Below are 25,250 nucleotides of genomic sequence, written 5' to 3' on the forward strand. Positions count from 1 at the left end.
ATAGATGTAACATAAAGCAATATTTTAAAGCAATAGACAAGTAGCTGGGGGATGTAGGTCGGAATTCATATTTGCATGAATAGATTAGTCCTACAAATCAAGAACAGGCCCATGTGAACTTTGGATTGGATGTTCCAAAGCTTGTAAAGGGGCAGGCTGACAGGTTTATCAAAATGTGGTAACACCAAACTAAAAAATGCACAGCTATTAAAAATCATGGCAAGGTTTTTCCTAGCCTCCATAGCCACTAATAGTGAGACTACTAACAAAATTTTTTCTTCATAGGTAACAAGAATGATTAGTTCATTTAATATTTCTGTCAAGTTTCTTTCTGTACACATTAACAGTCAAGAAGTTACATTATATGAAATAACATATTGCATGATTATATTCAAACTCTTCCTATTTGTTCCACAGCAAATGAAAGAACATGATATTTATGTCTAACTGAACTTTCTCTGTTTTTAGCAGAACTTATTACTACTGGGAGTCCTTTCAAATTTTTTCTTTTCCCACTTTGCACAGATTTCTCAATCTAACTGCAGAATTTGGGAATATAATGTCCATATAATTTAGCCACACTATATCACAACAGTATTTGTTTGAGTTACATGCATTGTTTCACATGAATAGATCAGTGCCTGATTTGCCTTAAAGAAAAAAAAAAATGTTTTATGGGGGTGGGGTGATATACAGTGCAAATGACATACTTAGTTGCTTGGCAAGTTTTTGAGACGAGTGCATGGTCACATAAAGACTAAATAATTGTTCTAATCATATTTGAACATTGCGTGAAAAGTATGTATTTACACAGTGTGGAATAGATAGAGGGAATTTCTTCAAATGAGGTACATGCTCTAATACGTTCGATCCTTCTGTCTGTGATCTGCCAGGAATCGAAGCTGGTCGCAAAGTCAGCGTTGAGCCACTCCTCAAGGCATCGGAACTCAGCCACCCAGACGTCGATGAACTGAATGTCATGGCGTACGCTGCCGGATTCCACAAGGCCAAGCCTGTGTCGGAGACCTTTAAGACCAGCTTTGGGGCAGAAACATATGCAGCAAAGACCCCCACGGATTGGGGGCAGTGTGCCAAGATCGACCTGAGTAGATCTTCAGGGCTCGACAAGACTCCTGGCGGTGATGTACACGGTGCCAGGGCAGATGAACCTGTTAGTACAATGTTCTTGTGAACATTGGTCTCTGTATTTACAATGTTGGTGGTGGTGGTCTTAACAATTCACTTTAAGACGAAAATCTCTTTCATGAATAGCAAATAATTAAGTTTTGCTTAAATGGGAGTGACATGTGGAAAAAAAAAGTGAAAGTGCAGTTGATATTCAAGTTTCTGGTGGTAACGACAGAAAATTTGATTACTTTTCACGTGACATAAAATTGGAAAAATACCTATTACATCTAACAAGAATTAGAATTGCTGCAAAGATTTGCTCCAGATTGTCATGGTAATAAGTAATTCAAATGGAATTGATATAATGTGAGCAAAATGTACTGCCTTGTATGTTTGACACTATAGTTTTACCATCTATTCATTTTGTACAATTGTAGCAGCACACAAATCATTAGCATCAACAAATGCAAATGTAATGTCTGATCAATGTATTTGGACTTTGAAAGCTAATTCAGACAGAATTAGAGTGAATTTTAGTCATCAAATTCAAATGAATTACTTTCTTGTGTTCAATACCACACATAGTTTACACATATGTGTAATATCTCACATATGCTGTAATATATTAACAGTAACTTGTACTGGGATCATCACACCATTATTGTATTAGGTCTTTGTTTCGTATTTTTAGAGGTAAAATTATCTTCAAAGAAATTCAATATTGCTGTAGTCTAGAGACTATTCATATTCATGCATAAACTGATTTTTTTTTTTTAATCAACTTTGACCATCAAATTTCTGCTTTGGAAGTTTGAATACTCTGAAGTATGTTTTTCTTATTGACACGACACCAAGTCATAGCTAGCTTGAGTTTGTCCTCAGAAACAGCAAGGATTGTATTTTTTTTTTTCCTGTCTCACTCAGGTGACAATCCATGTTCGAGTGCTGGACCAGCAGGTTTCTGTGGAAGACATCTCAGCCCAGATCGAGTCCCCTGGTAGTCCTGTTCCTATCAGTCTCAAGGCTCTGAGTACAGAGCTTGTGGAGGTCCAGTTTGTCCCTATGGACCAGGGCATGCATAAGGTAGGACTAGGTCTCTCTCTTGAGACAGTGTCTTGGCTGGAGATACAGAATAAAGACCATCAGCAATAAATCTATGTGCGTGACCTGTGGCATATATAATGTGACCATGGATATGACTGTGTTCTTATAACAAAGTGACCAGTGTCATCCAAAATGCAGAATAATGTTGTCACTCTTGTAGAGTGTATAATCAAACCTGTCTACAGTGGCCACCCAAGGGAGACAAAAACGGTGGCTGCTATAGACAGGGTCTTTAACGTGGCATTTCTCTCAGAGGGGATTTTTAGTGGCTGCGCATATACGGCGCCAAAGGCAGATTTGACTATATTATTTGCCCTTTTTGCCTTCCAGAGCTTCCAACAGTATCCCAGAATATGTGAAATGATATTGATGCCCATGGCTGGGATAATTTCATCCTTTATTGTGCCATCCAAAAGGTTCTAGTTGTAGAGCTGGACTACAGACCTGCCCTCCAAGTCACGTTGGATCTCTGATCATTAATTATTCTATTGGTATACAATATACGATAAAACTTGATTGTCTGCGCATGTGTAAAGTTAATTGCCTGAGGGGGCTGTACATCCACACAAGGCTGAATACAGGTGCATGACCGCTCTGAACTCCTTTAATTGTTCTATAGGGCCTACAATGCAGAAACAAAAGCAACCCAGCATGCTATCAAAGATGGCACTATGTATGATAAATTGCAATATGTGTGTTTGTGTGTGTAGCTCATAAATAGCTTCAGTTAGGTGCATTAGCGAGTTTCACTCTGGGCAACCGGGTTTAAATCTCACATCAGGCATAAGCCCGTTTACTCAGAGTAGTTAAAACAAAAATGCACCCTCATATGGCCTCAGGAGTACCCTAGGGGTGTAGAATGCACCTGCCCATTATGCAGATTTAACACCTACGTATAGGCAAAAAGTATTTCACATCATTCAGATGGGGAAATTCTAGAACTTTTTACGTCTATCCTCGATTGTTGCATGCCCCCTCCCCCCCCCCCCCCCCCCCCCCCCCCCTCCACTCTACTTGAAGTCTATTTTTTGGTACTGGTTATTTTTACATACAGATATTTTCGCGAATGATGGGATCACAGACATTTTCGCGAGATGTTGTTTTTGCGAATTGATGCAGAGATCTTCATAAGCGCACTATTACCTTAGCGCACAGTGACATTTTCGCGCGTTGTTAAATTTGTGGCCCATGTGTGACTCGCGAAATTTGCGAAAATTAAACCCTTGCGAAAATAACAGCTTATAGAGTATCTGTAGATCTGAATTTCTATATCATAAAAGACGGTCTTCCATTTCAATTGGTGTTAGTCAGTTTATCCCAATACAGAAAATATATTTTTTCAGAAACAGTGGAATATGCCTGGTTATCTGGTGTTGTGTGTTTTTTATTAAAGTGTGGCTAAAGTCTGTGTTCAAATCTTGTACATCATATGACAGGTGTCTGTGAGGTGTCGGGGTGAGATGGTAAGGGGGAGTCCCATCAGGCTTGCTGTGGAAAAGGACATGTCATCCTACCCCAGAAATGTCAAGGTTGGAGGAACTTCTGCAGCAGCTGTCCTAGGAGAGGAACTCAATTTCCAGGGTATTATGACTTTTCCATGGTTTCTTCTCATATTGCATAATGTATCTTTTGCAAATGGATGATAATATCATATTATGTAACTGTACATCTGTTGCAAATTTACTAGTAAATGCCCGTTTTTCAGATATATATGTAATTCTCATTGTTACCTCAGTCCTATCAATTTATGTATTAGCAGACCTCCCAACCATACTGAATTTGGAGGAAAGAATCTGAATTTTGACCATTCCCAGCTCTTGTTTCAACAGGAATTTCCTGTTTTTCTGGATAATTTTATGACACGCTCCTATGGAAACTGCGCTTTCTTTCCTCCTTTTGAGCCAGATTATCCCTATTTTTCAGTCAGAAAGGTTGGGAATTGTCTGCATTAGCGGTAGTCATTGTAGTTTTGTCAAATCTTTCATTGAGAATTTCATTGAATATATAAACTGTTTAAGGATCACATAGATGACAAGGTTAATGTGAGAATGAACGATATCATAATTTCAAATTTGCTTCTATACCTGTGGTCAGAAACAGGATATTTAAGTAATTTCCCAACTTCTGGTGAATCTGCGTGTAGGTAAGATGGTATATGTAAGTTCTCAAATCCTTTCGTAGGTGCCCTAATTTCTTAATTTTCTTCTTGTAGGTGTTCTCGCTAAATATCTTCACCATGTAGAGAAGAGATATATAGTATGTAAGGTTTTATTAATCTTATCTCTTTGGAATTTATATTTACACGAGAAAAGATAGTCCTGTTAATTCTGTTTTCTTGTCCTTTAAAGGGGAAGGCTAGTAACTGATCAGTGGGAATCAGTGGAAATGCTGGGAGATGATTGTTCCAATCCTTATGGGATTCATTCAAGAGTTCATTGTATATCTATTGTTGTGTGAAAATGATTTGCTTCAGAATGGTCTCATATTCAAGTAATGTGCAGTTTAATGCTTCCAGGTTAGCGTCCCTGGTCAGTGACGGAGCATTAATCTGCACATTACTTGAATATGAGACCGTTCTGAAGCAAATCATTTTCACACAACAATAGATATACAATGAACTCTTGAATGAATCCCATAAGGATTGGAACAATCATCTCCCAGCATTTCCACTGATTCCCACTGATCAGGTACTAGCCTTCCCCTTTAAACTTTAATAATATGTGTATCCATTATTTAGTGGATGCCCAGGAGGCTGGACAGGGTGACATCAGTGTCAACATCAGTAATGGTCACACCAACCTTCCTGTCCGCATCACTAGGGAGGGGCGTGTCTTCACCATCCACACCAGGGCTAAGGAGGTCGGTCTCTATGTGGTGGACATCCAGTGGAATGGGCAGTCAATCACAGGTGGGAATCAAAGGACTCTTGAAATCCCTATGAGAAATGTCGGCTTAATCATCTTATTCTTCCCATACATAATATTGTGTAAAACATGGAAAAAGCTGAACTCAATAGTTTTAGCAATGAACTAATAAAGTATGATAGGTTATATCCGTAATCAAGTGTAACTGTTAAATGTAGCCAATTCATATATACAGTGTAGATACAAGTAAAATAATACATTATGAAACACCCAGAAGCAAAAATGTCTGTTTCTCAGTAGGCTTTATACAAGGCATCATGTCTTGTGCATTTTATTACAGTTTTACTCATTTCAAGTAATGAGTATAGTATCTTATTGATAAGATATGTATATGTTTCTGTTCACTTACTCATGCACAGGTTGAAATGATATATTCAAACTGAGTGTGTTGTACCTCTATGACAGTTTGGTCTTGGAAATATACTAGTGTTAGAAAATAATTATTTCCCTATTTGTAATAACTTTAATTTTTTGCAGATGACCCTATGAAAATATCAGTTCAGGATCCATCCAAGTGTCGGGCAGTTGGAGAGGGACTGTCGAGGGCGAGAGAAGACACACCAGCCATGTTCACAGTGGACCCCACAGCAGCTGGTCCTGGTCAGCCCAGAGTCCAGGTGGAAGGTATGGACACACAGTGTTAATGTCCTGTCATTTTTCTGTCCATTAGCTGTGGTGGACAGCTGGACGAGACATTTATAACGTCAAGAGTGCACAAGTTGTAGCTCACTTAATGAGGTCCTTGTGATGTACGAGAAAATTGCATGATTGCCGATAGATCAAAGCATAATCACTATACATATTGTAATCACATATTATGTGCATGCCTTTGCTGTTATCATTGTGTGTGGATGTAATTTGTGTGTATGTATACATCTTTGACTTCGTTGAATATATGTGTGCTTTATTTGGTCACAATGATCAAATTGTAAGTGATAATTAGTGTCTGACTTTGTAGTTTCAGACGTGTTGCATACTCAGTAAGAAATTCAATTACATGTACATTTTCTCCTATAACCAGCCGAGGATGAGCCAATTTTGCCATAATGCACATTTCCAGTAGACACCTGCCAGAGTATACTCAAGACCAGTCTTGAATGAGTTAGAGTCCATACGTCTCATAGTAGATCAACATCAAGGAGCAAATAAATTCAGGTTTACCTAACTTTGAAGACTTCCAAAGAAGTCCCTCTCACTCCCATTCTCAGCAAGACATCAGCGTCTTCATATGTGGCATAAATATTTCTTCTGAGAAATGATGTAGAATAAAATGTGCACTCTGATTTTGTGCTCTTATTCCCATGAAATTTTAAAATGATATTCAGTGATGTCATTAAATTGTATGTGGGACCGTTCCAAAAGTTAATGTTTGTATAGGTGTCACATATGTTGCAATAATTACAGTACGGCTGAGGAAGTAGCTAAGAAGTTATCACAGCAAGTCAATGCTTCAACAAGTTCTATGATAATTGCAACTTACAACAACAGTTACTGTAAGCATCTGTAAAATGGGTCATCATGACATCTGTCACTCATTTTTTTTTTTTTTTTTACAATTAGATTTTAAATCATTGTAATGATTTAATTTTGATCATATTTAAACTATTTTTTCATCATCACAGGACCAAATTCAATGGCCAAAGTAAGCGTTGATGAAAACAGGGACGGTACATACACAGTCACATACATACCAGTGGAAGTGGGGATGTTTACACTGAAGATCTACTGGGCAGACCAGATGATACCAGGTAAGATTTTAACCCTTTTCAGACCGCTGTTCTAAAATCCTGCTGTCATTGTTTGTAAAACATTTTGCCCATGGAAGTGAAAGACTTAAAGGAGCAATCCAAAGCTTTCAATCACACCTCTGATGATAGTAATCTAGCATATACTTTTACTACTACTGTGTCGGCTAAACAAAATATTAAATTTGTTAGCAAAAGTGTCATACCATTAGCAGATGTAATATCCTGCCTTGAAAAACTGACGGTTGTTTTACAAAGCTGTAGGATTTTTAGAAAATTGAATATTAACAAGGATATCCAAGCCATGTGAAGTGCTATTGAGTCAATGAAAGATTGTTAAGGTGACATACTTGTGATGTTTAGGTACAAAAAGGCAAAGACGCTCTGAATTTAATAGATACATGTATTAGTGCCGCCCAATTGGATTTGCCCTTTAAGTATGATGTAATGTGATTATGCCATATCCCATTTGAAGGGGTTGTCATGTTTTTAAGTATTTTGACTCACTGAAATCATAGATGTGAAAGTTCACATTACCAAAGATCAAAATGTTTGCCTCATCAGTGTACTTCACCAAGTGAATGTACAGTTTATGGAACTCCAATACAAAATTTCCCTACTCTCATAGGGAGTCCATTCCACATCAAGGTGACTGACCCTCGCAAGGTCCGAGTGGTCAAGAGCAGCATGAGGTCAGACCAGATAGTCAGTGGTTCCATGAAGATGACCAAGAACAAGGAATTCAAGATAGTCTTTGATACAACTGAGGCCGGCCCTGGTGAGTCTCTATTGTTCATATCTCACAAGGAACAGGCGGTATATTAAAGTTTGGTAAAGCAATATGCATCATGCTTTGTATTTCTTCTGGCAGAGATGTGCCAAGCTCTCTGTACGTGCAATTTCAAATCGGGTTGAATTGAATTTGATGAAAGGGAAAGTTTTCATTCAAATATGTATGTGGATTCATTGAATGCAGCAGTTTAAGTAAAACTCTTTGGTGAAGTTTCAAAGAAAATCCGACAATCTTTTCAAAAGTTAAGAATTGTGAGCATTTTGGTACTGCCATTGTTGGATAGGAAGGCTAGAAAACTTAATGCCGTCATAGAAGTAGAAGGATATAGGGACATACTTATTTTTCTGGGACAGTTAAAGAGTACTTGACTTATTTCCTTCAAGCCATGGAGAATGATATAAGCCTTAACTAGTAGTAATTAGTCGGGAAAATTTATACTTTCCATGGAAAGTTGAATTATCTCAAGTATCGTATGTTCTGCCATTTGTTTTCCTTTTTTATTGTCGTTGCACAGACTTAGGGCCTAAAGGTCCAAGCAGAAGATTTGGGTTACAGTGGAAATGCTTTAAGCAGCAGCATTTCATAATTTCACAAGTTCATTAGCAGACCTCTTAAAGTGCATGCCTGCAGGTATTAGCTGCATTTCATCTTCTAATGAGCATTTGTGTAGAACACTAATGAGTGCATAAACATTCTCATATTTGGTACGTCCATCCTCATTCAGGCATAATGCAGGCAGACCTAGACACGCCCACCAGCCGTGTACCCCTCAATGTGGAAACTGAGATGCAGGGGAGACAGAGTGTCACCTTTACACCGGATGAGGAAGGTAGGATGGTGGTATTTAATCTGCTGAGAGAGAGAGAGAGAAAGAATCAGAGAGGAGGCTCTCTCACTGCATATAGAGTTATTGCCCTTCAAGGTCACAGATGATGATTCACCTGACAATACAAGTTATTTATTAAATTAGTAGTTTTGTGAATATCTAGTGGTACTGTATACAAGATAAAGAATTAAAACTAGATCTACTCCTGAGATAGATTTTCCAATATTTGGAGGCCAGAAGAAATAAAAGAAGTGATTCAATAATGCAGTAAATGTGTGAGAATAATGATAAGTAACCATGCTTTGAATAGCACATAAAACATAGTGAATATGTCCCTATGCACTCAAGAAAAGGAAATTAGATTAATAGAATATACAACTGCAGTTGCAATTCTCTGAACAGAATGTATTACAGGTTCAGATTGAGATCAATTGAAATCAATGAAAGGTTTTATATGACTTCACAGTAGGATATTCAGACCTCGATTTAGTTATTGCATATCGTGAAGGCATTCTATCCAATTTGAAAGGGGCAAGTTACTATCAAATGTTCGCTGTTTGGAAATTATGCAGGTTTACTTTTCCTTGTTTACTGCCTCCACCTGTTGAATGAGTGAGTGAGAGATGGCAAGTTACACTGGTACTGGTGTTGTTTTTTCCAGGTGAACATGAGCTGAAGGTGTTGTGGTCTGGTTACCCGATAAAAGGGTCACCCATCAAGATTTTCTGCAAGACAGAGGAGGTGCCCATAGACCACACCAAGGTGAGGGTCAGGGGTGAGGGAATGGAGGTCGGCAAGGTCTTCAAGCCTTCTGAGTTCATCATCGATGGAGCTGGGGCAGGCCCAGGTATGTGGAGCTATAATTACACCACCTTACTTTTCCCCCATTCAAGATGCATCAAAACAGTCAATAGATTTACTGACTTCGTGCAATCTAATCACATCAAAGATGTTGAAGAGATACAAATATGTGTTTGCACATCCAAATGAATAGTTTTTCAGTTGAATTGTACATAATCAATTGCAAAGGCATATATGCAAAAGTGAGACTATATTCACAAACATAATAAAATTTGCTTCATTTCCCATAGTCCTCCTTGTTAAGAAAGTGACAAAGCCTGAATTGTCTTATTCCTACACACACTGTATTGAATTTGGAAAATTCAGCATCACTTCAAGTAACACAATGATATCGATTAAGAGGCACAGCTTCACCTTGCTTCAAGCCTGCTGATGTGTGCATGCATGCATGGAGTTCAGATTCCACAAAATGACAGTTTCTTTTTAGACATACAGCATTTCCCTGTTTGTCTTTCTCCTGCACTTCTCTACCAGGTGTGCCCGGTGTGAGAATGAGTGGTCTTCATTCCGATATCGACGTCACATTAACACAGATCGGAGCCTCCACGTACAGAGCCAGCTACATCCCTGACAAACCAGGTAAGTTCTGTCTGCATCTTTCAACTCACAAACAATCGGTAATAGACTCTTTTTGCAAGCCACAAATTGGACTATTAAGATGATTCATTGACAATTGTATTGCGACGTCAATTGACCGAAAAGCAAAGATTTTGCCAATTTCATACAGTAGTGAATGCAATGACAGATATTTATTGCTGATGAAATCTAGGCTTGATGATAGATCAAAATGCTTTCCGTTTAAAAAAAAAATCAAAAAACAAATAATGGGCAAGATAAAGACATTGGGGAGAACACCAATCACATTATTACTACTTATGTGGTGAGATATATAGATATCCAGGCAGCAGTTGATGTGAGATTTCAGTGGTATAAGGTGTAGGGGTAGAAAAGAAAGAAAATCTAGAAATAATGCCTCCTAAACCATAGTTATGGAGACGTAGAGTTAATTTGCACCAGGCATTGAGAAGTACCTGTTGAATATCAATGGCTGTTTTTTTTTCTCTCTCCTCTCATCCCAGGAACATACCTGCTCCATCTTACCTGGTCTGACAGACAAGTGGTGGGATCACCCTTCAAGGTGAACATCCAAGGCGACTCCCATGCCGAGCGGGTCAAGGCGTCGGGTGGGGCCCTGAAGATGCTGGTATCGAACCAGACATCCCGACTGGTCATTGATGGAAGAGAGGCGGGGGATGGTGAGAATGCATGTTTGAGAACATTTAGAATAATAACGACTGAGATAGAAGCAATTAAGGAGTTTAAGTTCAAAATCAGATACATCCAGACCTCCCAACCTTTCCAGCTGAAGAATAGGGATGATTTGCCTCAGCAGTAGAAAAGAAAGAGCAGTTTCCATAGTAGCATCTTGTAAAATTATCAAGAAAAATAGGAAATTCCTATTGAAACAAGAGCTGGAAATTGTGAAAATTTAGATTCTTCCTCCAAATTGAGAATGGTCAGGAGGTGTGTATTAGTTCTGTATATTTTCATCAGGTAGATACTTGAGATTAAATGTGCTGAAAAACAAAAGAATATAAATGAAAATAATATGTGATAGATTTATTCATATATTCAGAAATATTTCTTGTTATGTATCGAGTGCTCTGTCATTGAAAAGTTTATTTTTCTTTATTTGATGATGACCATTGATACTTTCAAAAGTTGAAAATTGCAAAATGTGAAGAAAAAACTCTTTTTGCATTCAAACTCTTCAATTGAATGAAAAGAATCAGGAACTTTGAAACTGAGCTGCCAATTCTCTCTTTCTCGTTTTCACAAAACAGATATCCATGATGTGTACTCAGATTAATTGTATCCCTACATAAATGCCTCTCCCTCTTTCTTTGATGTGTTTGTCAATGAAGTGTTTGTCATTCTTTCATGCAAAAAGTGTATAAACGGCTCATCCATCCAGATGAGTAGTGGACCGGGAAATATTCCTGAGAACTATCATTAGCAAGAATTTATCATGTAAGCTAGTGCAATCATGGATTCTTAGAAAAATGAGAATTCATCTTTGATAGTTGTTTCCAACTTCATCTTTACATGAATTTGTTTTACACTCCTGTTTAATCAGATTTGCATTGAGATAATATAACTTTCAAGTAGAATTTTCCTTTCATAGAATATGGCGTCCATTACAGCGCGTCATTACCGCAGAAAGGACAAGAATAAACACATCGGATTTGAGATGCAAAATGAACACTCCTCCTTATTGGAGATCCATGGGAGGCTGAACTTGCCCAACTAATGTGACTACAACAAACTCACCTCTAGAGGGCGACCAAACAATACACAATACTGGTGGTGAAGTATTAATAGCAATGACAAAAAAGTTAGGACATTTGTATTAAAGGACAATTGACCACACATTGTCTACCTGCAGGTGACCTGACGGCACGCTGCATGGGTCCCAGCTCCATGGCAGAGGTTCACATAGGAGACAACCAAGACAATACCTACTCTCTGCTGATCACCCCCAAGGAACAAGGCAGACACGTCCTGGAGGTCAAGTACGGCTCAGAACACATTCAAGGTACGTACCAAGTCCTTGCTTATCTCTGCATGTTTTCCTAGGCAGAGCTGCTTTATATCAAACCTATTGGTAATACATTTGCACATGCAGAAAAAAATCAAAGCTTGCATTGCCCCTGCACATAGTGATTATTTAAGATCACAATTGCATTTGTGTCCTCAAAATTTTTGTGCACTAAACCCATAGATGATGTTTCATCCACTTGTGTAACGTTTATCATCATGTAATATGCTAACCATTGTTTGTAAATAAATCATCTACATCTTTCCCAATATTTTCCCCTAAAGCAGTATACAATTTACACAATCATTTATGCTTTGACACATAATAAATGATATCCAATGTACTGGAATTAATCTTTTTGAGAAGTAGGTTTCAGAGATGGAATGGTTTTTAGCTATATTGTAATGACAGTTTTACAAAATCATCATTTTTTTTTGTCATGCACCTGAGTGGTTACAATCTTACAGTGTAAAGCAGCCAATCTTTATAATGGAATAAATGCTTAAACGGTACGATTAACCCATTGAGGAGGGACTGATTTGGCTATATCACGCATTTCCCATAGACACCTGCCCTAGTATTCTCGGGACTCGTCTTAAATGGGTTAACACATTTTTTTTTTCCAAGAATGAATAGTGTAAAGGTGTATGTGAATCAAATGTCCTGTTGATGCCCTTATGCATGAATATCTGCCATTTAGGGAGCCCCTTCGTACTGCGAGTCGCTGGAGCACCAGACGCCAGCCAGGTGAGGTGTTTCGGACCGGGTCTGGAGCATGGCATTCTTAGCTCCTTCCGTGGGAGATTCATCTGCGAGACCAAGGGGGCAGGTGCTGGCCAGCTGAAGGTCAGAGTTCACGGACCAAAAGGTGAGTTGACAGACGGTTAATTGTAACATCTGATCAGGGCAATCATGGAACAATCACATCAGTCAGATCAATCACACAGTGGTCACACACGAGCATGCTACTGATTGATTCGGGTCGAGTCAGTGGAATACGGTTCAGAGGACTTTACTTGTCTTGTTTGTTCTTGTGAATACAATAATGTGGCTTGTCAGCATGCAAAGTCTGTGTGCATGTTTTGGTATGCGGTAGTCTTGATTCTAGACACTACATGAAAGACGTATGGAGATTATCTGCAGGTAGTGTCTTCTTCTCTCACATAAAATGTATGTGAAGTCAACCAGCTGTTTGGGGTTTAATTCCTACAGGACCAAACAATGCTTCTGATTTTTCATTTTATGCCTAATCCACTGCTGCTAACACTCTCTCCATAACAGGAAAAGTGATAGCAAATGTTCTTAGTCATCTAAATCCAACAGTTTCCATGTAGAAATTGTGTCAAAGACCATTGATTCACGCCAAAGATTGATGTAATTACCAGTAATCCAATTTCTCTTTCATGTGGTATAATCGCCTCAAAACAAGAGGAAATTAGTCTTTATGCCTTTTATAAGAAATTAGAACCTCTGGTGAAGCTGTCAACTATTTGAGCGAATGTTTTTCTAACAGTTCATCAAGTAGAATGAGTAAAATTGTGAGCTTCCAACGTCCTGTAGTTTCATTTTTACTTCGTTGTGACTCTGATGATGAAAACTGTCACCCCCACCCCACCTTTTAGCAAACATGCCCATTGTCACTACAGCATAAGATGTGACTATCTTTCCGGACACAGGTGCCTTCAAAGTGGAAATGAAAAGGAGCGACACTCGTGATCGCACCATCGACGTGCTCTACAATCCGACAGAGGTCGGCGACTACACCATCCACGTCAAGTGGTCCGACAAGCACGTCCCCGGCAGCCCCTTCCTGATCAAGATCGTGGATGGCAAAGAGCAGCTGCGAGAGGTCCAGAACCAGTTCCCGACTTACTCTTCCATTTCAAAGGGAACCCATAATGGAGGCCTGGAGAATGGCTGGGCAGAAGACATCTAACCTCTTTCAGACCAGAAGACCCACCTTCTGCAAATCAAAGCAAAACTTGTGCATGAATGGGAAAACATGAACATTTGCTCGAGATTCTGGTATATATGTAAACTTCTTTGCGTGAACATTTCTACAACTCCATGCTGTACATCGCAAGCTTCATACACGTGAAGACTGGCCAAATGTATTGCCTGTGCATCTGAATGCTGTAGTATATTGATGTGTTATAGTACTTATTGTATTCACAAACATTTGCAAATTGGTTTTTGAGAAATGATGAGAACACAGAAGGCAAGTCAATGAATGGATCAACCGTGTAGTTGTGGTATGCAAAGAGTTGAACGATTTGCATATATAATTGTCAGCAAGAAGATTTTCTCCTTCTGTGGCTGACCAGTTGCGATTCCCCTCTATTTGCTCCATTGCCCCCTCCCTCCAGCTCAGTGGATGATAATTACAGATGACTTGTGAGCAGAGTATGAATGTAATTACAAACTAATTAGTGGCAAGGGAACTGAAATGCTATGTATCACTGCATCATTACTGTTGAGCTTAGCAGCACTGGTTTGATTTTGTATTCATCTTTTTTTTTTTCAGTGTAGGATATGCAGATTCATTTTCATGAATTAATGAAAACTGTGTATCCTATGAAGTCTTAGATGTGTAAAAGCCAAGAACAATGGATTATTTCCTGGAATATGTGAGAAGCTCAGTGTATCCAAGAGAAAGATAAAAGCAAACTATATTTGCTGTAATGAACTGGGAATTACTCTTAAGATACTTTTATTGTCATATCCATGATGACAGCAAGTGGTTCATGTATAGTAAACTCACGTCTGGGACTTCTGGATGCAAACATAATTTAAGTTTGTGATAAAGGAAAAACACTGTGGCATTGATGGGCATGGACGAGTTTGAGGTCATTATATTGTACATTGTGCATGACTGCATCTACAGAGCTGCCATTCTAGTGCTTTCAAATGTATTTAATGGATTCCGAAGCAGTGTATAATGCGCAGTTGACAAATTGCTTTCTACAATCATGCTCATTGTGAAATTCTGGACAAATATTGTATTGTGTTATGTGCGGTATAGACGTACTACATGTGACTGCAGTATACTGTATGAGCTGAAATGTTCGCGTACAGATATTTTCGCGAATTGCTACATGGAGGACATTTTCGCGTGTTGTTAATTTCGCGGTTGCAAGGGTGTAACTTAACTTAGCTATTCGCGCGTTATTTTCGCGTGTTGTTATTTTCGCGGTTCAAAGGCAATTCGCGAAATATGCGAAAATAAAGCCACTGCGAAAATTTCAGCTCGTACAGTACTTGTTCTGTGTCGTATGTGATGGTTATGTGTTGGTAACTTCTGTTTTATTCGATTGTTGATTCAAAATCAGTTGTCTGGTAGATTATGTAAGTATTATAAGTGTATGTTTCTATTTTTAATTGTATAATGAAAAAACTTCATTTGATATATTGTATTCTTTTGAAATTGGACAAAATGGAAGACAATTAAAATCCATTGTATATGAGTAAGCTCAGAATGTAAATATTTGCATATTCTACATGGAAATACAGAGACAGGGAACTTCTTTTGAATGGATGGGTTTTAGTTTATGTTTATTAACAATACTGCCCATTATAATGTATCTCTTCATTCTCTCTCTTTTGAAATTAGAACTCTACGTTTGATTGCAAGTTTTTGTCCCCATGTACAGTCAACCCTGCTGAAGTCGACCTCGCATAAGTCGAATAATCGCCTAAGTTGAAGGTGTTTTCATGTCCTCTTCTCTTTATATCGTGTTGATTTTAATCCCTCATATTAAAGTTGAATTTTCTCTAAGTCGAAGCTATTTCTTCAGTCCAAATAGATTCGACTTAGGCAAGGTTGACTGTACATTGTTTGACAGCCATCCAAAAATTGCAAATGCCATGATAGATAACAGGGCGATGGCTTAAGACTATGTCCCACTTGCTCATTTTGAAAGGTGAACCAAATCATCAAATCTTACAATCTGCCACAGCCATTTAATTTTTTTTTCTCCAGCAAAAGAAGTTCATCCTTATAGCAGAGAACCTGCGAATATGTTACTCTACATGAACATGTATATACAATTTTATCTGTATGTTTTAATCAATAATAATTTACTGGAGAATTATGTGTAGAACATGATTATATATCATCTCCCTTACTTGTATCAGTACTAAGAATTCATGCGTATTGGAAATAACATACCTGTAGGTGTAGCAGCTTATGATATACACTCTGGCTAAAACTTCAGTATTAAGACTCTTGGCATATATGTGTATATGTTGATATTGTGACTGTAATGCCAGCCTTTGGTAATTTACTAGACTTTCTTTGCTTGCCTAATTCTCAACTCTAATTCAGTCAGCAAGAGTTCATTCGTTGAAAATGTGTGATATGAGCAAAAGTTACGGGCCAAACCCATCATACAACATGTGATTGAGCAGTGATTGAATATATCCTTTGCAAGAGAATTATACACCTATGTATAATTCTACTCTCATTCTTGCAGAGCACATCAAACATTTGACAAGCTAGTTCTGTATGTGTCTGAAAGAAAAATATAGGGGACAAACGAGGAATGTTCGCGTGCATTTTGATTTCACAAATTTCGCGAGAGATAAGATTCGCGAAATTAAAATGCACGTGAAAGTTCTTGTCTACACTATACGCATTGAATGTTAGAGGCAATTTGCGAAAATTTCATGCCCCAAAAAGGGCCGTTGGCTCCAATTCGCAAAAATTTCATGCTGTGAAAATATCATGTTTTACAGTATAACGAAGTCCTCGGGACTGGCAGTTTTCTTTCGTTATATCAAAATTTTGCTGTATCTCCACAGTAAAGTATACAGTGATATATACGGTAGATGATAATTTTGGGACCTGAATTTTTACTTCAGTGTATAAAGAAGGATTTGTTTATAATCGTGTTCGTGTTAATGGGAGTATACTGTATGAAAAAAAGATAGTGATAGTACTCATTCTGTAAAGCTATATTTAAATGGTATAAAATTTCTCAGAATTCTAGTGTTCATTCTTCAATTATTATTACATCTGATGGAGAGGAATAATGTTAAGGATTTGGAAAATATTAAGTCATTCATGTGAAAATCCAATTGAATAATATATATCTGCATTTTCTCTGTCTTCTCTTATACTGTGCACATACAATAAAAACTGAAATATATTGAAACATATTCTTCCAGGCTAAAGTTTGGTTTAAAAAATGTCAGAGCTTATAAATATATTTAATACATTGAGGAAAAAAAAAATCAAGGATCGTTATACTAAAGTGTAATAGGACTTTTTGTAATGTGGTCATGACACATAATATGATAACAAGGAGATGGATTGTGGCTGATTGCAGCATGAGTTTAATATCTTTACAGAGCTTACAAGAGATTTGGGTCATTGTCAAATCATCATCTGTGTAGAGATAATTCTGTGGCTTCTTTTAATCCACTGTGCCTTTCATGAACTGAAATCCTGTACTTCATTTGTTGGTACAGCTGATAAGACTTGAAGTAGTAGTTCCATTGCCATCCATCATTTCTGACAATGAACTAGTACATTAAATCGTCGGTTGTGAATGAGAAGGGCGTTAAGTTGTCTCGAACATTACAAATGGATTTTGTAGCAACTTAATACCTTTCTCATTCTCACCTGACAATTTGTCTAGACTAATTTATGAAAAGCTAAGTAACTGGATGATGGAATGAATAAAGAAATGATGGATAAAGAAATGAAATAAAAAGTTGGCTTAGAGCCAGTGATCTTCAAACTGATGCTTATTTTCTGAAACATATACTGGTAGCTTTCTTCATTTATTAGCTCACCTGAGCCAAAGGCTCAAGTGAGCTATTGCGATCGCCCTTCGTCCGGCGTCCGTCGTGCGTCGTCCGTCGTCCGTCGTCCGTCGTCCGTCGTGCGTCGTGCGTAAACTTTTTACATTTTCATCTTCTTCTTGAAAACCCCAAGACTGATTTTCATCAAACTTGGCAGGTAGCATCCCTAGGGGGTTAGGAACTCAATTTGTTAAAATGGGCACCATGCCCCACCCAGGGGGCCCCCAGGGGGGCCCAAACCCCCCAAAATTAAGGAATCTGTAAAAATCTTCTTCTCTAGAACCAGAAGTGATAGAGCTAAGTTAATACTATGAGTTAGTACATTGATGACTGTAGTTTCAAGTTTGTTCATAGCAGAATCAGGGGTGCCCCCCTTGGGACCCAGGGGAGGGGGGTGGGGAAGGGTTCTAATGGGGCCTAAATTGTACATTTTCATCTTCTTCTTGAGAACCCCATGACCCATTTTCACCAAACTTGGCAGGTAGCATCCCTAGGGGGTTAGGAACTCAATTTGTTAAAATGGGCACCATGCCCCACCTAGGGGGCCCCCAGGGGGCCCAAACCCCCCAAAATTAAGGAATCCGCAAAAATCTTCTTCTCTAGAACCAGAAGTGATAGAGCTAAGTTAATACTATGAGTTAGTACATTGATGACTGTAGTTTCAAGTTTGTTCATGGCAGAATCAGGGGTGCCCCCCTTGGGACCCAGGGGAGGGGGTGAGGAGGGGTCCTAATGGGGCCTAAATTGTACATTTTTATCTTATTCTTGAAAACCCCATGACCCATTTTCACCAAACTTGGCAGGTAGCATCCCTAGGGGGTTAGGATTTCAATTTGTTAAAATGGGCACCATGCCCAACCCAGGGGGCCCCCAGGGGTCCCAAACCCCCCAAATGAAGGAATCTTTATAAATCTTCTCTAGAATCAGAAGTTATAGAGCTGAGATAATATTATGAGTGAGTACATTAATGACTGTAGTTTGAAGTTTGTTCATAGGAGATCCAGGGGTGCCCCTCTTGGGTAGGGGAGGGGGGGGGGGTGGTTGGAAGGGTCCAAATGGGGGCCTGAATTGTACATTTTCATCTTCTTCCTGAAAACCTCATGATGGATTTTTGTCAAACTTGGCAGGTAGCATCCCTAGGGGGTCAGGATCTCAATTTATCAAAATGGGCACCATGCCCCACCCAGAGGGCCCCAGGGGGCCCCAATCCCCCCAAATTAAGGAATCTTTAAAAAATTGGGCCCTTATTGTACATTTTCATCTTCTACTTGAGAATGCCTGGTCAAATTTTAATTTAGATTAGTGACTGCGTGAAAGGTGAACTTGCGATACTCAGGTGAGCGCTAGACCCGCGGGTCTCTTGTTTCACTTCTTTTTGCTGTAGGTTATATCCTTGTCCACTTTATCATCTTCCATTGATTAAACATATGACAGATTGTGTTCTTACAGAGTACATGTATTTCTTGTAATTACAGAGAACTGCATGAAGAGTAGAATACCAAATATTGATGTTGTAAATCTAATGTGCCAACACCTTCCAAAGAAGATATTTTTGCCTTATTTCTCACTGCATGTCAATCAAGTATCTGTCCTCCCAAGGAAAAACAAAACAAAAACAGTACCTGCAATGTAATATCTATTGCAGATGCTGCTTTTTCCCCTGGGAGGGCAGATATGTTTGATATTAACTTTCTAAAAGAGAGTGCAACGAACTTGTGTTAAAAAGTTGTTGAATATAGAAAGTTGCATGTGTTTGATTTTATCATCTTTGACCCTTGACACTTCAATACCAGATATGAAGTAGTCACTGAATCATCTTTGACACACCGTCCATGTTTTCAGACACCATCCTCATCAAGTACTGTTCCTCATATCTAGGCCTAAATCATGTATAGTGTTTGAATTGGCAAACTGCCCTTCTGCGCTGTAATCATAATATATGTACTTATAATCTAATGATATAATATTGGATAACTCACTTAGTAAAGCTAGCCATTGACCTTGGTATCTGAATAAAAACCTTGTCTTAATTTGTCTTAAAAAAACAACAACAACAACAGACAAACAGAAGTATTATACAGATGGACAGGTTGAAAAAAAAAATTAATGGATAATTATTGCAGCTATGTATGTAGGCCATACCATAGCATGAAGCACCCTTAAAGTCTGAAGTTTGCAGGGCTGCACATTAACCCATTTCTTCTACTGGTCCGACCTGTCTGTCGGACCAGTAGGTACCCAGGTTTTCCATTTTTACTTGTAAATTCCTGAAAAAGTTACTGGTTCAACAGTGATTTTTACTGGTCAGGGACTGTTGGACCAGTGCCAGCGTGCAGCGTTGTTTAAAGTTATAATGGTTTTAAGTGATAATGTCTTCATTCTCCGTGGTCAAATCAGATGCTACCCATAAAAGGCTGATTATCATTACTGTATGTATTTCTCTCTCTTTTTTTTTGTGGATGTCAGCAGTCAGACTGGAAGATTATATGTATATTTGGTTTGAAGTATTATCATCAGGCCCAAAACTTCACTTTCTTGGGAAAGCTAATTCAACAAATGTTTCAACAAATGTTCTTAAAATCAGGATTATGTTTGTACATGATTATCATCAGCCCAAAACTTCACTATTTTGGGAAAGCTATTTCAACAAATGTTCTTAAAATCAGGATTATGTATGTACATGATTATTTATACTGCAATATTAATATATTAACTCGTATTTAATAGTGTAATCTGCATACCTTACAAATAGAATTATAAGATTATATACAAACTAAATATGAGAAATTTTAGACTTGAAAGAAGCCTTAATATCAATCTGCTTAGTCTTATCCTCGATGTTCCATGCCTATAAATATCTAATCATACTTCTGTGGGGTCAAATTGCAGTATCAATAAAGGAAAATACAATATATGCAGCCAAACAAAAATTGCAGTTCTGAATTTCATTGAAATTGAGTTCTTGTGCAGGTGTGAGAGCGAAAGGTTGCATATACAGTTGTTTTGAACAACAGCACACACTGGGTATTGTGCTTACTCACAGTTAAACACTATCAGTAGCATGTTTTCGCAATATAATAGTATGTTTCTACATAAAGAAGAAAAAAATATAAATCTGAAAATGCTTTTTTTCCCCTGAAATTCACTGAATATTGTTATGTGCAATTTTCTCATTAATAAAAAAGTTTTGCTTTCAAAATGTGCATGGTGTGTGTGTGTGTGTGTGTGTGTGTGTGTGTGTGTGTGTTTTTTTAAATTGGGCATTGCACATCAGTACACTTGTATGTCTTGTGCTCAGCAAAGGTTAGCCCTGATATCATCATCTGTTATTCTGGGGACTTCTAAGAAGATAATACACTGTACTTGAAAAGTGAGGGATGATGAAGTAGAGCGATTCCTGCTCTGCTTCAGTGTAAAGGCTTATTGTTTGTTTGTCTACAATGGTCCACTTGGCATAATGAAGTACAATAAACCAAAGATACCTAGAGTGTGTATTGACCTCGCACAAGTCGAAAATTGTCGAAGAAAAATTCTGTCCTGGATGGATATAAATGTGGTAATTCTATTGTGTATGAAGTCAAAATTCATGCAAGTCAAGCCACAAGATTTTCTCCAGATACTTTGGATTTGACTTGGAGAGGTTGACTGTACAATCACTGGAAATGTCTCCTCTTAGATTCAGACCAGAGAGTAAGCTTCGATGTGGGCAACTGCAAATTTCAGAGTAGATAATAAAGACAGAGGACAGGTACGAAGGATTAAATTGTACAGTTACTGTTTTTATTAGAAATACACTGTAGTGTATTAAGCATTCATCCATTTTGTACCGATGCTGGGATTTGGGAATAACTAATATTACAGGTGGTGGAAGGTCATAGGTAGAAAATTTTGAACTAAGTTTCAAACATGAAGAGGTAATGAAGAGACCATAGATAATCACGCATCCTGTCACTTTTTTTTTTCATAATTCTATTGAGTAGAATTTGTTCTATCAGGGGTTGATGATTTTGACATACTGATAGATCTTAACTGAAAAAGTGGCTCGCACATTAATTTTATTTCAAAGTGCATTCGGATGAGCACATCCCATTACCCAGCAAAATTTGTCACATTGCCATGATCACATCCATTTACTGGCTGACACCTACTGTACATTTTGTTGACCTCCAGAACTACACATACTCTCGAAAGGACAAAAATTCCATCAGACCAGAGCATTGGAATGACAACAATCCCATCACCATGGTACAGCCAGTCACATAGTGCCTTGTGATGTGGCACATCCAAACAAGAATATTAAATTAATGACAGCTTCCAGTCCCGTAGTTCCTATTTCCAACATGTTTGTTAAATTTCAGATCAGCAGTTGCAATCTCATAAATTTCATTTGTAGAGGGAGACAAATTGAAAGAAATTCACACCTCAACCATCACCCCTCTGATCAATATTCCCTTGCTTTCAAGACTAATTAACTTTGACAGCAAGCCAGGTTTTGTTCTACTCCACGAGTAACAAAGATCAGACACTCAAAGTGATACATTTCTCCTTCTGGAAAAAGTGCATTGGGTGAAACTCAAACCTACATCACTTGCTGCATGTTGGGCAGTGGCACAACCAGCGGGCTGATCTGGCTGTTGGAATGTACAGCTGAACCTCATTATAAGGAGGTCAGATATAATAAAACCTTCTTATTGCATGGTGATTTTCAAGCCCCTACTAATTGTATTTCACTATATTTCGTATCCTGATACAGTAAGGGACCTGACATAACACGGAAATTGTAATGGTTTGTGGGTCCTCTTTATAAGGTTCCCCAGAACCACCTATTCCAGTGGAAAAAGTACTCAAATCTCATAAAAAAACCTACATCAAATAAAAAACAAACCCAGTAATCAGTGTCACAAATGCAATATTTACAAAAATGGAGATGATCTAAACTTTTATCAGAAAATAAAAACAGTTGAATATAAATAAAGAGCTCCACTACATGGAAAAGTGCATGCATGTACTGACTCACTAGCGGGTTTTACTACTACATGTATGTACAATTAGCATTTACTACAATGTACAATTTACAGTATTAATCAGCATATGCATTTAAATAAAATAAAAAAAAATCAGTTTATCTAATGAAGTCTAGTACAGCTTAGCAGAATTAATTGAACATCAACTGAATATGAAATGGGACTTTGGATCTAACTTAAATATTACAGCTGGAAGTGTCATGTACAAAATAGTGAATGGTCATAAGTGGTCATGTGGTTCACATAGATCCTTGAATTTAGCACAGAAACGGCAACTGATATTTTCCGTGACAGGCGACCGAATAGCACAATCAGTCAGCCGTGTACACGTACATGACATACACGAAAATGATCAGTTGAAGTTGTTTACAAAACTGAGTGACAAAATATGCGCTTGTAGGCGCGCTTGTAATTGTTGAGTGCGCATGGCAAATGTTTGTTTATTGTGACATCAGAGCCATGTACTGGAACATAATCTTAGAGTCAATCGCAAGTTTAACACAAGAGTCAAAGGAAATTGGTGACATCAGCCATGTGATATCCAATTTTGTTTGCACAAAATTGCACGGCTGACAGAGACAAAATGTGATGGTATTTTTAATTGAATGTCACGTGATGGGCAATCGACCAATTTGATAGCTACATTCTTTTTTAGGTGTTGTATAGTGTATGGTATCAATCCTGAATTACTACACTGTAGAGGGAAAGGGTTAAAAGGATAGTACAGTATTGGTGGAGATGAGAATTGGGCTTATAACTTGTTGCGAGAAACCAAGTAAACACTTGTGATATAGTACAGAGCATACCATTTTAAGAGGAATTCAAAGTTTATTTGATGAAAATCGGGTTTGGAATGACTGAAACATCCAAAAACAAAGTAAAACAAAGCGATCGTAATAAAGTGTGGGTCCACACTTTATTAGAATCGCTATTTTTTGGATATCTCAGCCATTTCAAAACCTATTTTCATCAAATAAACGCTGAATTCCACATAGAATCCCATGCTCTTTCATATTTCATAAGAGGTTTCTCATTATTTCACCAAAAAATGCTAGAAACCTGAAATAAGGTCTCAACCAAATCTATATGATCCCTTTAACAGAATACCCAATTTAGACCTTGCTGTTAGTCTTGAATACGAAGTGTGGGGTTGGAATATAAACAAAAGCCACAGGCTCTTACTAAAGGCTAAAATGACAGCTGGTATGCCCTCGAGAGCTGATCGAAGAACATTAAAAAGAAAGAGACTACATGTACATATCAACACATGCACTGTACAGATGCTGTAACTCAGTGAGTAAGACTACTCATTCCTATACTCAAGGTTCCTAGATCGAGACCCTAGTGCCCTAGAGAAGTTACTTCATCCTCGTCACTCGGTCCTGTGATGGGATTTACAATCAATTGTTCTTTATAGGCTGCCTATCTACAAGCATTTAATAAAGACCTGCATTAAAGCTGAACTTACAATCAAACTTAAATAAGGACCTGTGCTTCAAATCCACTTCACACATGAATTAAGTCTTATCACTTTCTACATGCAATAATTACAAAGAAGTAGAGATAGATAAAATAAGTTATATACAATGTAATTATATTTCTTTTCATCATTTATTTACAGTAAAATATATAAAAATGACCTTACTTTCTCAAAGTATTAACAATCTGGTTTCATTCCAAACTGACTTTCAGTTGGAGTATTCTTAATTCAATGGGGTTGATGGCACTAATTTAATAATCTCAGTGCAGATTCATTCTCAACATTTGTAATATCCCTATTTTAGATTTCTTGATCTAATTACATGCACCTCGTGAGACAAAATGTTTCTAGATAATTCTACAAATTAGAACAACTCTGGTTTGTTTGTTGGTATCGTTTTTTTTTTGTTTTGTTACTTTTATTCTTTCTATTGAGAGGATGTGTATGCATAAAAGAGCCTGGAGTAAAATAATCAAAAAGTGGCATTTTCTCCTTTGGATAATGTTTGAAAATAATGGAAGCCCAGAAGGTGATTCATCCCATTTCATCTAGTGAAGACTTGATTTGGTTACAAGGCACATTCTGTAAATCTTTTAGCTTGAATTTGATATCCAAGACTGGTCAGGGACTGGTTTGACTAGTACAAGTCCAAGTCCAAGAAAGAAGTTACAATTACGTGTGTGTCCCAGAAGTGAGGTATTTCCCTTCCAGGCCAGTACTTCTTGGTTTGAATTACACTTTGGTAGCAACACCTGTACTCGTACTAATTTGTATGTAACTTGTTTCCTTATTTGTTTGTTTTCAAGATAAACTACATTGTATCAATCAATGGCTGTCAGTATACATGTAAATGCATCAAAGTCTGGGAGGTTCAAAGGGGCAATCAGGGAGATACCGTGGTACTTGTGTGCTAAATACAAGAATGCCAACTTTGTAGTATTGCAGCATTCTCACGGCTAAA

The 25,250-nt window shown here is 37.9% G+C and overlaps 1 protein-coding gene across 1 annotated transcript in view; it reads left to right on the plus strand.

The window, feature by feature from the left end:
• Positions 1-14,066, plus strand: part of LOC139723956 (filamin-A-like) — a 62,363-nt gene extending 48,297 nt beyond the window's left edge. Inside the window, exons 5-18 of the mRNA XM_071635156.1 lie at positions 894-1,171; positions 2,053-2,211; positions 3,669-3,813; positions 4,970-5,140; positions 5,634-5,780; positions 6,779-6,904; positions 7,530-7,679; positions 8,419-8,523; positions 9,182-9,367; positions 9,856-9,960; positions 10,461-10,637; positions 11,828-11,977; positions 12,681-12,848; positions 13,657-14,066. Coding sequence (XP_071491257.1) covers positions 894-1,171; positions 2,053-2,211; positions 3,669-3,813; positions 4,970-5,140; positions 5,634-5,780; positions 6,779-6,904; positions 7,530-7,679; positions 8,419-8,523; positions 9,182-9,367; positions 9,856-9,960; positions 10,461-10,637; positions 11,828-11,977; positions 12,681-12,848; positions 13,657-13,916 — 2,327 coding nt within the window. The 3' untranslated portion in view covers positions 13,917-14,066. The remainder of the gene's footprint in view (positions 1-893; positions 1,172-2,052; positions 2,212-3,668; positions 3,814-4,969; positions 5,141-5,633; positions 5,781-6,778; positions 6,905-7,529; positions 7,680-8,418; positions 8,524-9,181; positions 9,368-9,855; positions 9,961-10,460; positions 10,638-11,827; positions 11,978-12,680; positions 12,849-13,656) is intronic.
• The last annotated feature ends 11,184 nt before the right edge of the window (positions 14,067-25,250 follow it).

This window comes from Diadema antillarum, unplaced genomic scaffold (assembly GCF_040938485.1).
Source record: "Diadema antillarum isolate AM-2024a unplaced genomic scaffold, OU_Dant_1.0 scf00000203, whole genome shotgun sequence".
Classification (NCBI taxonomy): Eukaryota; Metazoa; Echinodermata; class Echinoidea; order Diadematoida; family Diadematidae; genus Diadema; species Diadema antillarum.